General features: G+C 34.1%; 2 protein-coding genes across 2 annotated transcripts; one reads left to right on the top strand and one right to left on the bottom strand.

Annotated features, from left to right (window-relative positions):
* Positions 1-9,164: 9,164 nt before the first annotated feature.
* On the top strand, positions 9,165-11,731 carry LOC110716899 (7-methylxanthosine synthase 1-like). Its single transcript, XM_021895552.1, has 4 exons — positions 9,165-9,239; positions 9,583-9,774; positions 10,693-10,959; positions 11,372-11,731. Exons 1-4 carry the CDS (start codon positions 9,165-9,167, stop codon positions 11,729-11,731), a joined length of 894 nt encoding a protein of 297 aa, XP_021751244.1.
* A 6,112-nt stretch (positions 11,732-17,843) lies between these two features.
* Positions 17,844-20,593, bottom strand: LOC110716900. The gene is made up of 3 exons (XM_021895553.1): positions 20,332-20,593; positions 19,032-20,216; positions 17,844-18,409 (listed from the first exon to the last, which is right to left on the bottom strand). Exons 1-3 carry the CDS (start codon positions 20,591-20,593, stop codon positions 17,844-17,846), a joined length of 2,013 nt encoding a protein of 670 aa, XP_021751245.1.
* Positions 20,594-21,129: the final 536 nt, after the last annotated feature.

Consider the following 21,129-nt stretch of genomic DNA (forward strand, 5'->3'; position numbering starts at 1 on the left):
GATAGAAAGTTAGAATAGTTTTAGGCAGCTTGTTCTGTAACATACTGTAGCATAGCACATATATATTCTTCTTCTTTCTTGTAATCTGTGTATTTTGGGGTTTTGACCCAAGTAATAAACAACTTTCTAATTCCTCAAATTCTCTCTAGAATCTTCTTAATTTTTCTGATTTCTCTGATTTTCATCATGGTATCAGAGCTAAGGATCTGATTTCCGCAATTAATTTGGAAATTTGTTTCTGATTTCTTCTTTGATCTTCAGCTATTCTTGTTGTGCTTTTCTGATCGAATTTTGATTCGATTTCGATTAGATTTCTGTAGTTTTCTTCTTACAAATTATCTTGAAATTCATCTTAAACCTCAATTTTAGCTTAATTTTGTTGAAATCATCCTTTGTTTCATTAATATTCATAGCTTTAGTTGAATTCTTGGCAGAATTATCATATATTTCAACAATTTTCTTGAAATTTTTCTGAGAAAATGGCGGCTGCTTCAAACAATTCTGTGAGCTCACCGATAAATTCTGGCATTAACTACAACGATCCTTACTACTTAGCCAATGGAGATCACCCTGGAATGCAGTTAGGTACTCATATACTCACTGGTCCTAACTTCATTAACTGGACTAGAGCTGTAAAAATGGCTCTTATTGCTCGTAATAAACTAGGATTTATGGACGGAACTCTACCTGCACCTGAAGTTACTTCTAGAGATTATCACAAGTGGCTTAGAAATGATTACATGGTAATGTCATGGATTTTGAACTTAATAGAGAAGACTCTGGCTGAGAGTTTTATGTTCGTTAATTCTTTAGTTGAATTAAAGGATTCAGTTGAGAGAACGATTTGGACATACTAATGTTCCTCACATCTATGAATTACACAGAAGTTTAAGCAATGTCCAGCAAAATGATGCTTCGATTGCTGAGTATTTTGGTAACCTGAAGAAGGTTTGGGATAAGTTACAGGTCTTAGAAGGAGTTCCAGATTGTTCTTGTGGTGCTTTGAACAACTGTGATAATGGTGTTTTGAAGAAAATTCTGGAAATAGAGCAGCGGAGAAAGTTAATGCAATTTCTTTTTTGCCTAAACAAGAACTATGATCAGGTGAAAACGAACTTGCTAAGTGCAGATCCTTTGCCGAGCATTAACAAGGCTTATTACCCTCTACAGCAAATTGAATAGCAACACAAAGTAAAATAATTCATACTTTGAGATGAATGCTTTGCATGCAATGAGAACTCCGTCTAAGTCTCCTATGAATCAAGTTGTACATTCATTCCAGAAGAAAGCATCTAAGGATTTTAAGAAGCCTAAGATTGATACTGTGTGTGAGTATTGTAAGAAGAAAGGACATTCCGTGAGTAAATGTTTTAAACTCATTAGATATCCTGAGTGGTGGAATAATCCTAAAGGAAAATCATTTATTCCTAATAATTCTAGAAGATTTGCTGCAAATGTTGTTGAGAATTCAGCTGGTATTCTAGGCTGTGCTCCTACTCCTGCTTTAATAGAGAAAGATGAATCAAGCAATTCTAATCATTACAGAGTTCCTATGCCAATGGATCCTATGATGATTTCAGTTGTCTTCAATAAAGTAATGAGGATGATGAAACAACAAGGAACTGATTCATATGCAACTGATACTCCTTTGGCTGCTTCTGCTATCAACTTTGCAGGTAACTCTTCAAATGACTTTTATTCTAATAACATGAGTTGGATCGTAGATACAGGTGCTACCGATCACATGGCATATAATCATACATTGTTTGCATAATTACATGATCTTAAACCACTTATTAAAGTTGGTCTGCCAGATGGTACAGTTTTAATTGTTAAACAATCTGGCACAATTCATCTCACTCCAGACATTATACTCAAAAATGTTTTGTTCATACCTGAGTTCAAGCATAATTTGCTTTCTGTCCCAAAATTGCTTGAACACAATAGTTTAATTGCTCGTTTTGAAAGAGATAAATGCATGTTTCAAGACCTTACAACTGATGTTGTTAGAGCTGTTGGAACAAGGCAATTTGGTTTACACAGATTTTTGGGTGGTTTTCAGAAGAGTCAGTCAAACTTTATTGCAAATAAATAAGCTCTATATGTTTTTAATAAGGCTTTTGTTTCTAGTTCAAATCCTGTAAATATGCATGTTATTTATGTTAGACTAGGGCATGCCTCTTACGGCAAGTTAAAATACTTGTCTGATTTGTATTGCAATGATAGTAGCTATAATTTGGATTATGAAGCTTTTAATCTATCTAAACATCACAAAGTACCTTATCCTGTATCTAAATCTCATGCTGCAAGTTCATTTGAATTGTTACATATTGATCTTTGGGGCAAGTATAGAACCCCTTCTTTGAATGGAGCTTCATACTTTTTAACAATTGTGGATGACTATTCTAGGAATAACAGGGTGCATCTTATTCATGATAAGACCCAAGTGTTTCAGGTTATTTCTTATTTTTTGGCTCATGTTGAAAATCAATTCAACAAATTTGTCAAAATCATTAGAAGTGATAATGGTACAGAGATTGTTCAAGAGTCTTGCTCGATTTTGTTCAATCAAAAAGTTATCATACATCAGAAAAGTATTCCTAGAAATCCACAGCAAAATGGTAGGGTTGAAAGAAAACATAAACATCTAGGTGAAACTGCTAGAGCCATTAGATTTCATGCTAATCTTCCTATCAAATTCTGGGGTGAGTGCATTCTGGCAGCTGCACATAACATTAATCTTCTTCCTACTCTGTCCTTGGCTGGATATCTCCTTAAGAATTTCTATTTGGTAACAGACCAAATTATGAGCATCTCAGAGTTATAGGTTGCTTGTGTTACCCTGCACAAAAATCTTTAGATAAATTTGCTCCTAAAGCTGCTAGATGTGTTTAGTTAGGGTATCCATATGCACAAAAGGGCTACAAATTATATGACTTGGAACTTAAGAAAATTGTACTTAGTAGAGATGTTATATTTAGAGAAGATGTTTTTCCTTTTCAATCTGTTCCTATACAGGAACCTGGTATTGTGCATCCTGTCATGAACCCAGCTTTGGTTCCAAATACTTCCTCTCCTATCTCAGATAATTCTTCTCCACTCTCAGATCAGTCTTCTGAACTACACGATGGCTTAAATTCTCAACAGTTTTCCCAATCTCAAACTTATTCTATGTCTCCTCACTTTCATAATAATGCTCATAATTCTCCTATTTTTGGGCATGTACCTGATCCTACTCCTAGAGTTTCAGGCAGAGTTAGGAATTTTCCCAAGAAATTTGATAATTTCATTGTTTCTGCAAACTTGAGACCTGCACATTCTGTTTCTTAGTTTGATAGTTGTTTTGCAAACATGTTGCAAACAAAATCTGAACCATCTTCATATCATGGGGCTAGTAAACATGAAGAATGGGTTTTAGCCATGAATAAAGAGTTGGAAGCTCTAGAAAAGAATAATAATTGGGAAATCACAAATCTTCCTGAAGGGAAAACTGCTTCAGGAACAAAATGGGTTTATAAAACTAAGCTCAATCCAGATGGAACTATTGAGAGATATAAAGCTAGACTAGTGGCATAGGGAGATAAGCAGATTGAAGGAAAAGATTTCAAACATACTTTCAGTCCTGTAGCTAAGTTTACTACTGTTAGACTGCTTATTGCTTTAGCTGCAGCAAAAGGCTGGGATATTCAACAACTTGATATCAATAATGCCTTTATACATGGCTTTATTAATGAAGAGGTATTTTTAAAGCCACCTTTGGGTTATACTGTTGAGAAGGGAAAGTTCTGCAAACTAAAATGGTCTTTATATGGATTGAGACAAGCATCAAGGTGTTGGAATATTGAGCTTAGCAATTTTCTGATTAAGCAAGGTTATACTCAATCCAAACAAGATTATTCTATGTTCATTAGAAAAGCTGGTCATTCTTTCACAGTTGTTGTAGCATATGTAGATGACTTACTTCTTTCTGGTGATATTCCTAATGAAATTGCATCTTTAAAAACAAGACTACATACTGTCTTTACAATTAAAGACCTTGGCCAGCTCAAATATTTTCTAGGCATTGAAGTTTCAAGAAGCAAGGAAGGAATTCAATTGAATCAGAGAATATATATTTTGGATTTGCCTGCAGAAGCTAATTTGCATACTTGTTCCCTGTTGCTTATCCCTTTCCCAGGAATGTTAAGCTAAGTGCTTATGATGGTGTTGTTCTTGATGATGCTGAAAAATACAGAAGAATTGTTGGCAAACTGTTATATTTGAATCTCACTAGGCCTGATATCTCTTTTGTGGTTCAACAACTAAGTCAATTTCTTAGTGCACCTAGAACTAGTCATTATGATGTGGCTCTTCATGTTTAAAAGTATCTCAAAAGCACTTCAGATGTGGAATTGTTCTATTCTGCAACAAATTCTTTGTCCTGTACAGCATAGAGTGATGCTGATTGTGGCAATTGTCTTGATTCAAGCAGATCATTAACTGGTTACAGTATATTTTTGGGTTCTTCCCTTATTTCTTGGAAGACTAAAAAGCAAGTTGTCGTATCAAAAAGTTTTACAGAGCTATGAGTCAAACAGCAAGTGAATTAGTTTGGCTTGAGAGATTGATTTTTGAGCTTGATGTACATATTGCTACTCCTATTCCTTTGCTATGTGATAACATGTCAGCCATTTTGATTGCCGAGAATCCTTGTTTTCATGAGAAAACTAAGCATCTCAAGACAAAGCATAAGATTATTGATGTGCATTACATCAGGGAGAAAGTTCAAGAAGGATTGATTAAAATCTTTCATGTTAAATCAACATTACAAGTTGCTGATATCATGACTAAGTCTCTGGGCACAGATCAACATCGCATTTTATCTTTGAAGCTGGGATTGGTCTAAACACCTTCATACTCATCATCCTTCCAAGATTGACAAGTTTTCCCTGGTCAATCTTGAGGGGGGCATATTGGATATTGGCTGATATTTATAAAGTTGGATTGATGACATGGCGAATCAATGACTTGGCATAATATGTTATGATACTATTGACATGTATATTTGTTATTAATTTGTTTTAAATAGAAAGTTAGAATAGTTTTAGGCAGCTTGTTCTGCAAGATACTGTAGCATAGCACATATATATTCTTCTTCTTCCTTGTAATCAGCTTATTTTGGGGTTTTGACCCAAGTAATAAATAACTTTCTAATTCCTCAAATTCTCTGTAGGATCTTCTTGATTTTTCTTATTTCTCTGATGTTCATCAAACAACTACTTAATTAACAAAAAATATGAGTGTTTGGCAATGTAGTGGTTGGGGTAGCTTTTAGTGGTGGATGTAGTTTTTATCAAAAGTTAAAATTATTAGCTTTTGAAGATAGAGGTAGCTGCTGAAAATTTAATCTATAGTTTTAGGAAAATATATTGAGTTTTATATGTAACAACTAGTCAACCGCTATTCTCCGAATACTCATACGGTCATACCTAAATTACCTATTTTCACAGCTAACAACTTGTTGACATCTAACAGCTACTACCACAGCTAACAGCTACCTTTACAGCTATATTTTGCCGAACATACCATCAAGACATAATTCACATAAAATTTCTAAGATAACCTCACACCATATTAAATTGCAATATGGAGAGGGGGATGGTTTGTAATGTAATGCAATTTAGATAGCATTTGAACACCCAAAACCAAAAAACCACGATAACTTGCTTTGTCAAAAGTTTAAGGACAATTTAATTAAGAAGTAAAAAAGAGAAATCGTATAGGCATGATTTATTTTTTTTCTTTTGGAGGCCAAATATTTGCTTGGTGACATTGGTAACAAGACATATAAAGTATGATGCGGTGAGAAAGGTTATGCACAATCCATAACGAATGAATAATCTTTGTTTTTTTTTTGGTAAAAAAATTCAACAGTAGTTTAATTGTCTTCTCTTATATGTTACATTAATGTCACAATTAATTATATTTCACTTTTTTTTAAGGTATAGTTTCTCTATAGAGTATTTTGTAATAAGCTACTACAAAGACGTAAAACTATAACTATGTCATACGCAGTAGAAGATTAGAAATGACACTCAAAAGTTATACGAAGTGTATAAATATTTATTTTAGTTAAAAATATTAACTTCAGCGTGTTTTGTGTCGATTGATGTGGCCGCTTGAAAAACAATAATGTAAATTCCTACGACACTGATTAAGTAGCCCTGTAATACTAACCGAATAACTCCTATAATACTGACTAAGTAATTTAACCCCTACAACACCAACGAAATAACTCCTGCAATACTGACCGAGTAACCCATACAACACTAGTAATGTAACCCCCATGATAGTTGTCACTGTGTGGCCAGCCACATATAAGAATTTGTATATACACTTTATGCTAGAGTTATTATAATTGTAAGTGAGACAATTAATTTTTAATTAGTGACATTCTTCATTATGTTATATTTCCTCCATTCTCTTTTAGTAACGGTGTTTAGACTTTTACGCTTGTCAATATATAACTAGTTTTTTGGCCCGTAAAGGCTTATTTGGTATTTTTGAATTTGAATATGCATTGGAAATTGATGGATGTATTTTCTGTTAAATAGAGTTAGAATTGCATTGAGAGATAAGGGAGGAAATACCAATAAATTATTATGACATGGTATAATTTGCAACCGAAAATATGATTAAAGAAATATAAAGTCTTAAAGTTTAATTCAAAAATAGGTTACTATTAATGAAGGGATAGGAAGGTTAAGAGACTATAATTAAAGGCAAATGAAAAGGTTGAATTGAAAGGGGAAGTGGAAGATAAGATAATGTAATGAAAGAGTTAAGTCAATAAAAACATGTGACACATGTAATATATTGAAATGGGAAGGAGATGGGATAGCGTAATAAAATTATGACATGTGTCTTTCCAGGTTTGTGTTTTTAAATACTAAGTGTAGATAGATTTCAATCATTACAAAAAATTTATTTTGTAAAATTATAAATCGAGATGAATCTAACGGATTCCGCATGACTATTTTGTCCAACTTATAAATCAATAAAGATAGTCACCATACGAATGTGAATTTGCACCCAAAAAAAAAAAAAAAAAAGACAGACTATAAGAATATGAATAACGCAAATTTTCAAATGGTGTACTATGAGGTAATAGTAGACAGAGGAAGTAAATTATTACCAAGTTCAATTTTTTATGTTTTTTTGTTTTTTTTTCTTTCTTTTTTTTTTTTTTTTTTTAATGTAAAACCTATTGACTTTTTGCACTATATTCATATAATCCACTTTGACTAATATTAGTGATTCATATATAAGAAAAAGTAGTCTTATGGATACCCGTTGGAATCATCTCAATGATTAATTTATTAATATTCCATTATTATGATTTCTATTTATTGACAATAAAAGATATTAATGGTGAAAGTTTGCCATTGAGATACATATGTCCTTGAGAAATGTTTCACTAAAATCGGAGGGAGTGCCGAGTATCTATTTTTTAGTCCGGCAAACTTGTATGTAAATTATAATGGAGTATATTCTCACTTTTTTTTTTATCACGCGATTAGAAAGCTCGTTTTAGGACTTTGGTCTTATTAAATTAAATTACTAAAATAGTATTCACTTGAAAAAAATTTCTCAAAATAGTGTCCATATAGGATTGGAATTTGGACAACACAAACCTATAATTTTTTTTTACTTCGTTTTAAAAGTCTAAATAAAAGTTAAATTATTGGAGTCTCAAAACTAGTTCTCTCGGAGTTTCACTTCACTACTATTTCAAACATTAATGTTAGACGCAATATCGGCAAGGAAGCATAGTCAATCTGCCGCATCACTACCGCTCTATTTTTCCTAATCAAGTATGTTTTCCTTCTTTTCTAATTAAAATTCAACTGAAATTCTGTGGGCTTACATGACAAGTAGATTAGAACTTTGACATCACAATGTAAATTGGCACACTGTAAAATTTGACCTAAAGATGAATAGATTTTGCCGGATTATACTCATAAATTTGACCTAAAGATGAATAGATTTTGCCCGATTATACTCATAAAAGGTTGGTGAATTAGATTTAACAAGTTGAATTTGTCACACACGCACCACTGTACTTACAAGTGCACTTAGACTCAGAGTTTCTAGCCATTATTATAAGCGTTAATGATAAATAATTTGATGGTATACATATTTATTATGGTTTTATTAGAAAAATTTATCTCTTCAATGAATTTCTAGCCATTAAGTTTTAACATCTAGCTTCGTACATATTTTTCAACCCTACATGGATATTGCTTTGAGAAGTATTTTCAAGTAAATACTATCTTAGTAATTTATTTATTTTTTAACACCAATTTGACAGTTCGTTCAGTATAATACTCCTTTTTTTTATTTAAATGCATCAATTTGATCGGCACATTTGTCGAGATGTAACTTTGACCATTAGTATCTTTAGTTGTCTATTGGTAATAATTGTAATTAAATTAAATTATGAAAATAGACATTGTGACTAATCTAAAGATATATTATATACAATAATATTTATTTATTTTATAATAGTAAAAAAAAAGTCAAACATAGTACGTGAATAATGCAAAAGTCAAAGTGGTACAATTAAAAATAACACAAATTTTTATATGTGGCTAGCCACTGTGTGTGGTCGGGGTTAATCAAGTTACTCGGTCAGGGGTTACTTGAGGGGTTCGGTTAGGGGCTACTTGAGGTGTTACTCGGTCAAGGGTTACTTGGGGGTTACTCGAAGGGTTACTCAAAGGGTTACTCAATCCGGGGTTACTTGAGTGGTTCGGTCAGGGGTTACTCGATCAGGAGTAACTTGAGTAACCCCTGACTGAGTAAGTCGAGTAACCCTGGGCACACGATGTGGCCAGCAACACAGAAAAATCCCCCTTAAAAAAAATGAAGAAGAAGAAGTAGAAAGAGGGATTACATAAGTATGTATTATATACATTGGATTTGCAAAAAATTCAATTTTTGGCAAAAAAAATTCAATTTTTGGCAAAAAATTCAATTATGTCACCTAGCTAGACGCTTATATAAAGGTGAACACAATGCAACTAAACATTACACATACAATTAAGTATATGCAATAATATTACAATAGGTACTACTAAAAGCTAGCATTCACTAAATAATTGTTTAGTCCATCAATCAGAAAAATGGATTTGCAGCTTAATCGTACGAATGGGTCACCACATCAAGAATTAAGCTATGCTCAAAATTCAGCAATCCAGGTGAGCATGCATTATAATTTTAAACCCATGGCTATCTATTACATTTACCACCACGGTACCTCCGTTTCTTTATGTCAGTACGATTTTCACAGTCGTTATATATATAATATTTATTAAACTCGTATAATCAATATCTATTGTAAATTAATACCTCCGTAGTTTAATATTTATTATAGTGAAAAGTTGTAGATGAAGTTGTTAAACGTAACAAATAATTTAAAGTGTAGAAAACATAGAAGGATCAAAAGGCTGTATTTCTTTATATTTATGTTTAGTCTTATTATTTTAATTTATTAATCATACGAGTTTAAATTTTTTTTTTTTTCTTTCCCTTTTTCTATAGGCAAACTCGATATCGAAGACGCTTCATATAACTAAGGATGCTTTGGAAGGATTGTACTCAACCATGAAACCCAAATGTGTAACAATAGCAGAACTTGGATGTGCATATGGCCCAAATACGTTGATGATAGTTCCAGAATTGATAAGAGTTACAATTGAGAAATTCAAAGAGAAAGAAGTTCCAAAAATGCATGTATTTTTGAATGATCTTTATTACAATGACTTTAATTCTATCAATAAAAGGTTATTAAGAAGAAAAAGTGTGGAAATAATGTGGGGTCTCTCTTCATAGTTAGAATATCAATAAAAAAAAGGTTATAATCTATATAGTAATTTAAGTTCAATAAAAATAATTTTAGCAAAAATATAGTTAGGCCTTGTTCACTTCATCTTATTCATATAATAATAAGACTAATAAATTTAAATCAATGAAAATCAGTAACTTAAAAAAACAAATTATATATAATAAGAAATAAGATCAATAAAAATCAGTTTAATTGGTAAAAAATATTTAACAAAAATAATTTAATTTTGAGTAAAATAATTTCAATTTATTAAAATTTATTTTATTTCAGCAAAATAAGAAATAGGGTCATTAATAAGACAATTTCGATTCAACAAAAATAAGGTAAAGAGAACATGACCTTACAATCAGATTTAATTCTTGTGAAATATAAGAAATGAGAACTATTTGATAAGATGTAGCGAGGGATCGGAGTAGTTTTATTTTACTACTAATTTAACATTATCACTTTCACTCACCCTCATTTGTCTTAATTAAAATGCAGATAGTACGTAAGACCCAATTTTTCTAAGCTAGGCTGAAGTGAACAAAACTAAACTATTAGGATAGAGGGTGGTGTGGTTGTGTTTGATTATTGCCGAACAAGTCAATAAAAAATAGAAAGGAGAAAAACAATACAGAAGATTTATTCCATAACAAGGACCTAAACATTATAATTAAAACACATTAAAGTGAACTGAACTGAAATGAACTAAACTAACTGAAATTGAAATTCATTCCATAATAACAGGGCCTAAACATTATTAACATTATGAAACAAAGGTACGTAGTATAAATCTACGAGCTAATGACGTTGAATAACGATAGGTACCAGATGATTTGTTCGATAAAGATGGGGCTTCGCTACTGAAGGGTTACATGTACATTGTAGAGACTAGCCCTCCCGAAGCTTGCATAGCATATCAAAAACAGTTTGCGACGGACTTTACTGCATTTTTGAAGTGTCCTGGAGAAGAGGTAATTGAAGGAGGTAGGATGATTATCAACATAATGCTTACTTCTGAGACTCACGGACCACATCAATTTTGGATTATCAAACTGATGAATATGGTCATACATGATATGCTTAAAGAGGTAATTACTTCACTTATATAATTGTTAATCTTATATTAACATTTTAAATTTTGTTTTTGCTTGTCATTTACGATTTCAAAATTCTATAGTAGTCGTTTGAAATATGACTACTATAATATTTTCATGATTATATGGTTCATAGTTGACATATTTTTCTCCTAATAATAAATTATATTATTTTCACGTTTTACAATGATTCATAATAAATTGGCAAGAAAAGAGAATTAATTAAAGTTGTAAATCATGACAACAGTTAGTATGTACTGTAACAAATATTTTTCCTTATGTATAATTAATCTATTTAAGTTTATCTTGTTATCGTCGCTTAAATTGTTATTGTCTTAAAAATAAAAATAATTATGTAGATAGCATGAGCTGATAAAATATATTAATACTTATATATATTGTATAGGGCTTGGTTGATGAGGAAAAAGCCAACAATTTTAACATGCCCTTTTACCCCCCTACCGTGGATGAAGTAAACAAGTTGGTCGTGGATCAAGGATCCTTTTTCATTGACAAGCATGAAACCTTTAGTGTATTATGGGATGTACCTATGTTGGAGTTGAGAGACGGTATTGATGAGCTTAAAAGAGCAAGGTTTGTGGCAGGGCCAGCCATAGCAGTTGCTGAGTACATGATATCAGAAAATTTTGGTGAAGGAGTTGCTAAAGAGTTTTTCCGGCGCTTTATTGAACTTGTACGCAAATTCTTGTCCGCTGGCGATAAGTTTTACACTTTCCATCAAGTCGTTTCTTTGATTAGAAAGTAAAGAAAAGCGTTCTAAGGTTGTTACTACCTCCGTTTCATATTATTTGCAACTTTTTGGAATATTTTATATCTCATAAATAATACCCTGAAGTTGCAAATAATATATGTAAACGGAGGTAGTATATTGATGCGGATCAAAGGCATCATGATTAGAATTTTAATTACTTTCTTTTATTTTGATTGAGTCATCTATGTCATCTATTAACCATGAGATTGAGTGGCGTCAATCTAAAAGTTGTGCATGGTTAAAAGATTTAGTTGTTTATTTCTATAATTAATTAGTATGTGTGAATTAGATTAGTTTAAGGAAATATGAATTTCTATCATTCTGAAATATTCTGGATTTAGGGCTTATAATTCACTAAGCAAACCTTGTATCATTTCGGAATATTCTAGATCTAGGGTTTATTGTTCACTAAGTAAATCCTACTTATGTTTCAAAAAAAAAAAAAAAAAAAGTAAACCCTAGTTACATTGTATGTATATATTTCCTTTTGTTCATGAATAATAAGAAGTTGGTTCTCTCCCCAATTTCTCTATTATTTTTTAATTCATAACAATTTATCAGCATCATCCTTATTCGATTGAGCAGACAAAAAAAAAAAAAAAAAAAAAGGGAGATCAATCATCAAGGTTAGTGTTATTATTATTACTAAATTATTTAGCATGCATTTCACCGCTAAATCGTTACAATTATGATACTATGATGGAGCTATATTTTAGATATGAGTGTTACTCCATGCAAAGAAAATATAGGGGTTTGCTTGTTGATGTGCTATTGTAATACCCCGTATTTTTATACATATTTTAACTTAAATAAGTATTTCTTAAAGTATTTAAATAATTTGAAATGAATTATTTATGGTGTTTCATTAATTTAAAAAGAATTATTTTAATTAAAAGTCTATTTTTAATTATTTAACAATCTTGAAAATATTTTATTTCATGATTTGGAAACATTGGGGCATATTATTTTATAAAAGGAAATTTTAAAGTCAATGAGTTTTTAAAGAAAGTCAAAATACAAGTTTGAATAGGAAAGGGATCATTAAGGGTAAAAAGGGGATTTAAGTCTAGGAGGATTTTAGAAAAGGGAGTATAAATACCCATCACATGGGCAAATTAAATTTTGCCCAAGGTGGAGAATACCCAAAGGTAACACTCTTTCTCTCTCCTCTTATTTTCTCTCTTTTTCTCTTACTTTTTCCCCTTCCCTTTATTTTAATTTTAATTTTTTTTTTCACACACCACCACCACCACACACACCACGGTCGCCGGCTACCACCACCACCACAGCCAGCCGCCGCCGCCAGCATAGGGCCGGCAGTAACAGCAGCCGTGGGAGGTGGCGCCAGCCACCTTCCCTTTTCCCCCTTGTGCGTGCGTGTGTTTCGTATAAAAAATAAAAAAATAAAAAAATTATTTTTGTTTTTAATCCTAATCTAGCCTTGATCTAATTAATTTTTTTGGGTTTTGTGACGATTTTTATGATGTTTGATAATAAGTATTTTGTATATAAATTTTCAGATTTGGTTTTGAATTAAAAAGCCCCAAATTATAAATCCTAGGTTTCTAAGTTTATGTATATTGATGGAAATTGTTTATGGGTGATTTAAATTATTGAAATAAGTGTTTTAAAACACAATTACAGCAATTTTAGATGATTTAATAAAGCGGAATTTTTATATATAAGCTATAATTATGTTTCTTGAAAGGATTTTTAATTACCCATTAATTGGGAATAAAAGTAAGGGTTTTAAATTAAATTTCAACTAGTTTTAGAGGGTTTATGAGTGATTTAAAGAGTGTATATATTGCTGGAAATTTGTGTGGATAGGTATTAATGCCTCTTTGTAATTTTGGTTTATAGAAGACTTCCAAGTGAGTGATTTTATTTAGTCGTGGCGATTTTGAGATCATATTCAAGGTACGTTAGCGTACTTGGTAATTATTTGAATATGTAGAAACATGCTAGGCTTTGTTTAATTAATTCCAAGTAGTATCATGATAATTGTTGGTTGGAATTTTTTGTTTTGATTGATGTTGATAAATGATTTGTGATGTATGAATTGTTTACAATGAATTGGTGATTGGAATTAATTATGTTGGCATGTTGATTATGAACCACATTTTTATTGTTGGCATGATAAAGAGCACGTTTAGTAAACTAAATGTTTAATTTGGTTTGGAATATGAAAAGGAAATTTTATTATGGTTCATATTTTTATTGATGCTATAAGCATGAGGAAGGAGCTATTTAAGTGTCCTAGTACACAAGACTAAATTATATTGCGGTGCCTATGTGCACTTAAGGTGTTATTTAGCACTGAGGGATAGGATTTGCGGCGCATTAATTATGCGTTTAAGGTGTCTTTGACACCGAGGTAGATTAAAAAGGGTTCAACAATTAAATGTATGTGGTCACTAAATATTCAAGAATTAAATTGGTATGTTTGATTGGTTGAATGAAGTATAATGTTTGATTGTGTTATGGTTTGAGAGTCATCACCAAGTATAATAATATGTAAACAACGTAAAGTGAAAGAGATTACGCACCAAAACTCTTGGAACGTATATACCTTGAGTATGGACAAATGGGGGGAGTTATGCGACTTTATATTTGACCATAACTTCTACTGGGAGTATAGGACGCTATATATTCCTTTTTATTTGTTTTATGCGCAGGACGTCCAGTCACATCATGTGACATTTGCCTACCCGGTTAGTTCTCGGTGTAGTTTACCCCCAATTTATTTGGGGCAGGGATTTGGTTGGAAACCCGTTCAATGCGTAATCAAAATTAAATGGACATTGGTATTTGTCTAGTTAAGTGTTGAATGTCTTGTATGCTTGTTTACAGGTGCAACAAGGTAAGTTGTGTGATGATAGGATGAAAGCATGTTAGTGTGTTTTATTACGCTTATGTACTCAACATTGTTGATTGTGTATTGTATGTTTTTTTGGCCTTGTCTTTACCTTGGCCCTACGACGACCCATTTCTAATGGCGAGTAATGGGGACAAGTAGAGAGAAGTTTTTCAGGTGATGAAGCATTTTCATGATGAGCATGAGTGAAAAGCGAATCATGCTTAGTTTTCATAGGAATATGATGTGTTTTATTTGCTTTGAATAATATTTACTTTATTATGCTCATGAGACTAACGTAAAGGTTTTCATTATTGTTTGGTTTTAAGGGCCTACGATGGTTCCAAATTGTAGGTTGACTTTGTTTGACTTTGGTTTGACTTTTGAGTTGACTTGTTTTGAATGGTTTTAAAGATAGTCTTCCGTTGTGTGTCTTTGATTATTGTCTTAGCTGTTTTCACGGTAGCAGTAATGTCTTAGATTTTCCTATTTCGTATTTTAAAAGGGAAAAACAAGTATTTTAAAGGAAAGGAATTTGTAGGGTGCTACAGCTATTCCACTGCCAATTGAATGACTGATGCGTACTTTATTAGTTTTATTGGATTGATTAAATAACCTTATTTCGTAAAATTTCCGTATATGCTGAATGTAATTGGCACCTATTATATTGCAGAGGTATAAATAAATTTATTCTCATTGAATTCATGATTATTATGTTTCACTATATCTACGGCATTATCATTGCTAGCTTATCTTTCAAAATAGATCATTTATAGGTATATTATGATAAGAGTGTCAAGACGATGATGTTATGTGTCTTAAATCAATAAATTTGGGTTTCAATTACCACCACTACTTTGAAACCCAAATTTATATATCTTTATTAATTAATTAAAAATTCTAATATGGTCACTCTTATTAAGACCATCACTATACTTAAATGTGATTGGCTAATTGTTTCTTTCCTTAAATAGTTGGTCAAACTCTTTTTTAAATTTTTTCTATTTTAAATTCTTTTCTATTTTCTGGAAATTATATTTTTCTTTTTTGAAATTATATTATTTTTTTTATTTTCGAAATTAAATTATTAAAATTAGTAATTAAAAAAATCATAAAATAAGATTAAATTAAAAAAATCAAAATAAAAAATTGTTCTTCAGTGTTCTTCGTGTTCTTCATGCTCCTTCAATGTTCTTCATCTATGGATGAATTTAACATCCAATTAATGACATCCAATTCTTCATGCTTATGCTCTTTAGTGGTACTTGCGCATCGATGGAGATAAAAAAATATAGCTAGATTCAAACACCATATTCGATATTTCAAGTTTTTCGAATTCCGAGTTTTAGCGCAATTGGGATTGGTTTTTAGTCCTTGAATAATTGGTTTTTATTGTACAAGATCCATCAATTGATGCAAAATCGCCGATTTTATGTAATCAAAATAAATTTTTTTAAGTTTTTTCAAGAATCTGAGTTCTACAGGAGAAGAAACCAATACAATTTTTTTTGCGAAACCTGTTTGATCTAAAAAAAACGCTTATGTAAATTTAAATCTTGTTTGTGTATAGGTAATCAACACAAATACAGATTGGACATTACCTGTATGAAACATCTCTATTAGTTATTAGCCACGACCATACGTTACTTTGGACATTACCAAGTACTGCTTTCTTTTCTTTTTTTTTTTTTTTTTTTTTTTGAGGAAAAACAATAGCTTTTATATTAAACGAGATCCAAATTTGCCAAAGTTACAACACTTTGAGGGAAAGAGTCTAAACGGATTAGTTTCGATTCACTACCCATTTCACCTCTAGCAACAAGATGGGCAATAGTGTTCCCGTTTCTTTTAACATGAGAGAAAACACAAACATTAAATAAAGCTCTGATCTTTAAAATGTCTGCAATCACCAAGCAGAGAGGAGTGATGTCGCCTCCGTTTGCTTCTACAGAATTAATCACTATAAGAGAGTCTGATTCAACCCAAAGACACCTGAAGTTGAACCGCAGCGCCACATTCATGCCGAACCTTACCGCCTGTGCTTCGAGAGTTGCCACATCAGACGCCACCACTCTTTTCGTAGCTGTTAAACAATTCTGCCAGCCTCATCTCTAATCACAGCCCCTAACCCAGCATTTCCGCCACCTGCCACATGAGCATCCACATTTAGTTTAAACATTCCAGTAGGAGGGCAAACCCATCTCGTAGTAGATAGAGAGGAATTCACCACAGTTGTATGCTGCACTCTTTGTTTGTAAACAAAATGATCCTCAGACCACTTGCAGAAATTTGTAGCAAGCATCACAACATTTGGGCTGGATTCTTCAAACATCGCCATATTTCTACATCGCCACGCAGCCCAACACAGATTAGCAACCTTGTTCAATTCCTCCTTACCAATTCTTTCCCCCAACCAGAGCCACCTAGCAGCGAAAGAGTTCGTCGGTGCATCCTGCAGTAGCATTCTACAATCACTATACTCCCATATATCTCTTACATTGGTGCAATCAAATAGCACATGAATAACTGACTCCTCTGCATTACTACATAGCCTGCACGTTTCCCCTTGAAAGATATGCCTCTGTTGAAGCCTTTCACCTACAGCCAAATTTCCTTTACATGCACTCCATAGAAAGTGCTGGATTTTTGGGGGAAGCCTCATTCGCCATATCAAACTCCAGCAATTGTTTTGAGCCTGGTTTGTTGTACTCGTACTACCAAGGGGGCGAGCTAGCCAATAACCAGATTTTACCGTGTAATACCAGTACCTTAAGTCAGGGCCCCTATATTGAGCAATCGATATAGGCATCACTTACTGCGCCTCATAGCCCAATACCCTCTCCAATTGTTGACAATCCCAAGTAGTCCCCTCTTCATTTATAAGCTCGTGAACCCAAGACACACTCGGATTATTTGCTGGACTCATTAAGCAACTAGGTTTCCCATTTCGGCTTATCCACTAGTCCTCCCAAATTTTTATACTTCGGCCATCCCCAACTCTCCACATAAGCCCATCACGCACCAACCCCTTAGCACCCCAGAGACTTCTCCACGAATAACTGGGGTCATAACCTCTGTTTGCTTGCATAATATCTGAGTTCTTGAAATATCGGGCCTTAAGGATTTTTCCCAGAGGAGTATTAGGATTTTGAAGCAATCTCCACACATTTTTTCTAGTAAAGTCGTATTGAAGCATTTAAGGTCTCTAAACCCCAAACCCCCCATAGATTTCGGTTTACATAAAGACTCCTAGTTGTTCCAGTGTATCTTCCTTCTATTGCCCTTCGAGCCCCACCAAAACTTACATAACATCGTATGAAACTCATCAATAACACCATCGGGAATTTTAAAGATGCTCATCATATAAGTTGGTATTGCTTGGGCCACTTCTTTAATGAGGACTTCTTTGCCAGGCTTTGAGAGTAACTTGTTATTCCACACATTTAAACTCTTCCATAATCTCTCCTTTAGTCTAGCAAAAATTTCTTTTTTTGATCTCCTAATAATAGTAGGCAGACCCAGGTACTTATTATGCTTCTCCACCTCCCTAACACCCAATGTACTAACAATTTCACCTCTTCGATCAACCGGCACACCTCTGCTAAAAGCAACATCCGTCTTATCTAGATTTACTTTCTGGCCCGACGCTCTCTCATACACCCTGATTATATCAGCTATAATAGAGCATTCTTGCGTTGTTGCTCTAGCAAACAGGAGGCTATCATCCGCAAAAAATAGGTGAGAAGTTCTAGGAGCCGATCTGCATACTCTTGTGCCATGTAGCTTTTTCTCACGCGCTGATTTATTTAATAATTCTGAAAATGCATCAGCACATAAAATAAACAGATATGGAGAAATAGGATCTCCCTGCCTTAGCCCCCTAGTAGGCTTCACATTCCCATACACCTCTCCATTCACATTAAAAGAAAAAGAAACCGTTGAGATGCAGTTCATGATCCTACCTATCCAACCATTCGAAAACCCCAACTTTTCCATAACCCTCTGCAAAAAAACCCATTCAACTCTGTCGTAAGCTTTGCACATATCCAGTTTCAGAGCCACAGACCCCCATTTTCCTTCCCCCCCCCCCCCCTTTCATGGCATGGAAAGTTTTAAAAGCTATGAGAGCATTATTAGTAATCATCCTGCCCGGAACAAAAGCACTTTGATTTTGAGAAATAATGTCATCCAGGAACGGTTTAAGCCTATTTGCCATAATTTTTGATATAATTTTGTAAATCACATTACAGCAACTAATAAGCCTGAAATCTTTCATATCTTTTAGTTCATTACATTTTGGGATTAATACAATGCACGTTTTATTCAACTCAGCCAACTCCACAGTCCCATTCCACCAATCAATAACAGTAGCAATAATATCCTACCCAACAATGTGCCAAAATTTCTGAAAAAATAAAGCATGTAAACCATCCGTACCTGGTGCCTTATTCGGATGCATTTGAAACAGTGCTCTTTTAATTTCATCTTCAGTAGGAGTAGCATCCAGGGCCGAGTTCATCTCTTCAGTTATACGGTGTTCAAGACCATCAGTAGCAGCATCCAGATCCTCTGGGGACTCTGAAGAAAATAGGGAGCCAAAATAATTTTCAAATATCTGTTTTATGCGATCCTCCTCTTCCTGCCATACGCCCTTTGAGTCATATAAGCCACTAATTCTATTATTTGTTTGTCGCTTAGAAGCCTTCCGATGAAAATAGGATGTATTACGATCCCCATCATGCATCTCATTTGCCCTTTCCCGAGTGAACCAATAGGTCTCTTCCTGTCTTTGCAATTCATCAACCTCCGCTGCTAAATTTTCACAGGTTTCAAGCATGTGAGCGTCCATTGGTAAGGATTGGGCAGCTCTGAGCTCCTCCTCTTTATTTTCCAGTCTCTTCTTACGATCCCCATAGGTCTTAAAAGCCCAGGCTTTCAGGCTTGCTGCACAGACACTAACCCTTTCGTGAATAGGTCTATTAACACCCATAGTCCAAGCATCCCTAACCACCAACTTGCATTCATCATTTGCCAGCCACATAGCCTCAAACCTGAACATATGCTTCTTCTTTTTCTCATTTCTTTGCGGCATTGTATCCAAGATAATAGGAGAGTGATCGCTAGTAATTCTTGCCAAGTGCCTCACCCCCGCCTTAGGGAATAATTCACACCAGCCCGTATCGCCCAATAAACGATCCAATCTTTCTCTCACAGCCGTTGTAATGCTCTTGCCCCATTGCCAGGTGAACGGACTTCCACTGTAACCAAGGTCGCGCAGGAAGCAATCATCAATGGTATCCTTAAACTCATTCATCCCGTTCTCTCTCCTAACAGCCCCGCCTTTTTTCTCACTCATACAGATGATTTCATTGAAGTCTCCAAACATGAGACAAGGAACTTCGCAAGAACTTCTCATATTCCTCATTAAATTCCAGGTCTTATGCTTATTCTCACCCTCGGGCCATCCATAAATTCTGATAGCTCTCCACCTTGTGATTCCCTGGTTATCCTTTATATCCACAACAAAGTGATTAATTGAAAAAGAAACAATAGCTACATCTACACCCTTCCACCACAAACTAATACCCCCTGCTCTTCCTGTACTACTTCTGCAAACTCCTTCTGTAAACCCACACTTCCCCATAACACTTTTCACAACATTTGAAACCGCTTTTGTCTCCATGATGAAGAAAATATTTGGCCTTTACCTCCAGCATAAATCCCGGAGAGCACTTACCGTCTTCAGGTTGCCAATCCCGAAAACGTTCCAACTTAAGATTTTCATTGTCTTTCGAGGGTTGGGGATTTCCAACACCCTCTACTTGAATATCACTGTTCCCAGTCTCATCAGTCATAGTAAATCTCCGCCTCTTCTCCCCCACACCCTCAACCATACGCTCCTCCTCATCAATATCCCCCTCCAAAACCCTTTTTCTATTTGATAACAAAGCCCCCTCACCATGAATTATCGAAGAGTTCTGTTTATAGCCCACCTCCATCCTCTCTACCCTTTTCCAGCCCCTACATTTTTTGTTTGGCATACTCCTCTCCCCCCCCCCCTCAGAACCACCCACCGCCTCATATATGATTTGGCTATCCCCCACCCCAGGCAAACCCATCACCCCCTTATCTCCCCCCCCCCCCCCCGCGATTGCAACCCTTATTTGCACATAAACTATCACCTTTGGTAACATCATACACCTCCTGCCAAGCGCCTATTTTTCCAGGCTCACAAATAGTACGGTTGGTCCCTGCCTCTCTATTGCTCGATACCTCCTCGCCACTTATCTCATCTTCACCCATTGATTTATTTACAGGTTTTGGTCGAAACACCATTTGATTTTTATTGTTGTCTAGAGTAGGCAGTAGCCTAAATTCTCTCTCCTTACTGCCCCTACTCTCCTGAGACCCTCCCTTCCCTTCATAGTCACTTGCTTCGGCTTTGTGGTGAAAAACAGGGCTTTTGCAGCACGGAGTCTATTATTTTCCTTTTTTTTTATGGCAGGTGCCTTTACGAGGAGAAGCCTTAAGCCAA

Source organism: Chenopodium quinoa, unplaced genomic scaffold, assembly GCF_001683475.1.
Source record: "Chenopodium quinoa cultivar QQ74 unplaced genomic scaffold, ASM168347v1, whole genome shotgun sequence".
NCBI classification, from domain to species: domain Eukaryota; kingdom Viridiplantae; phylum Streptophyta; class Magnoliopsida; order Caryophyllales; family Amaranthaceae; genus Chenopodium; species Chenopodium quinoa.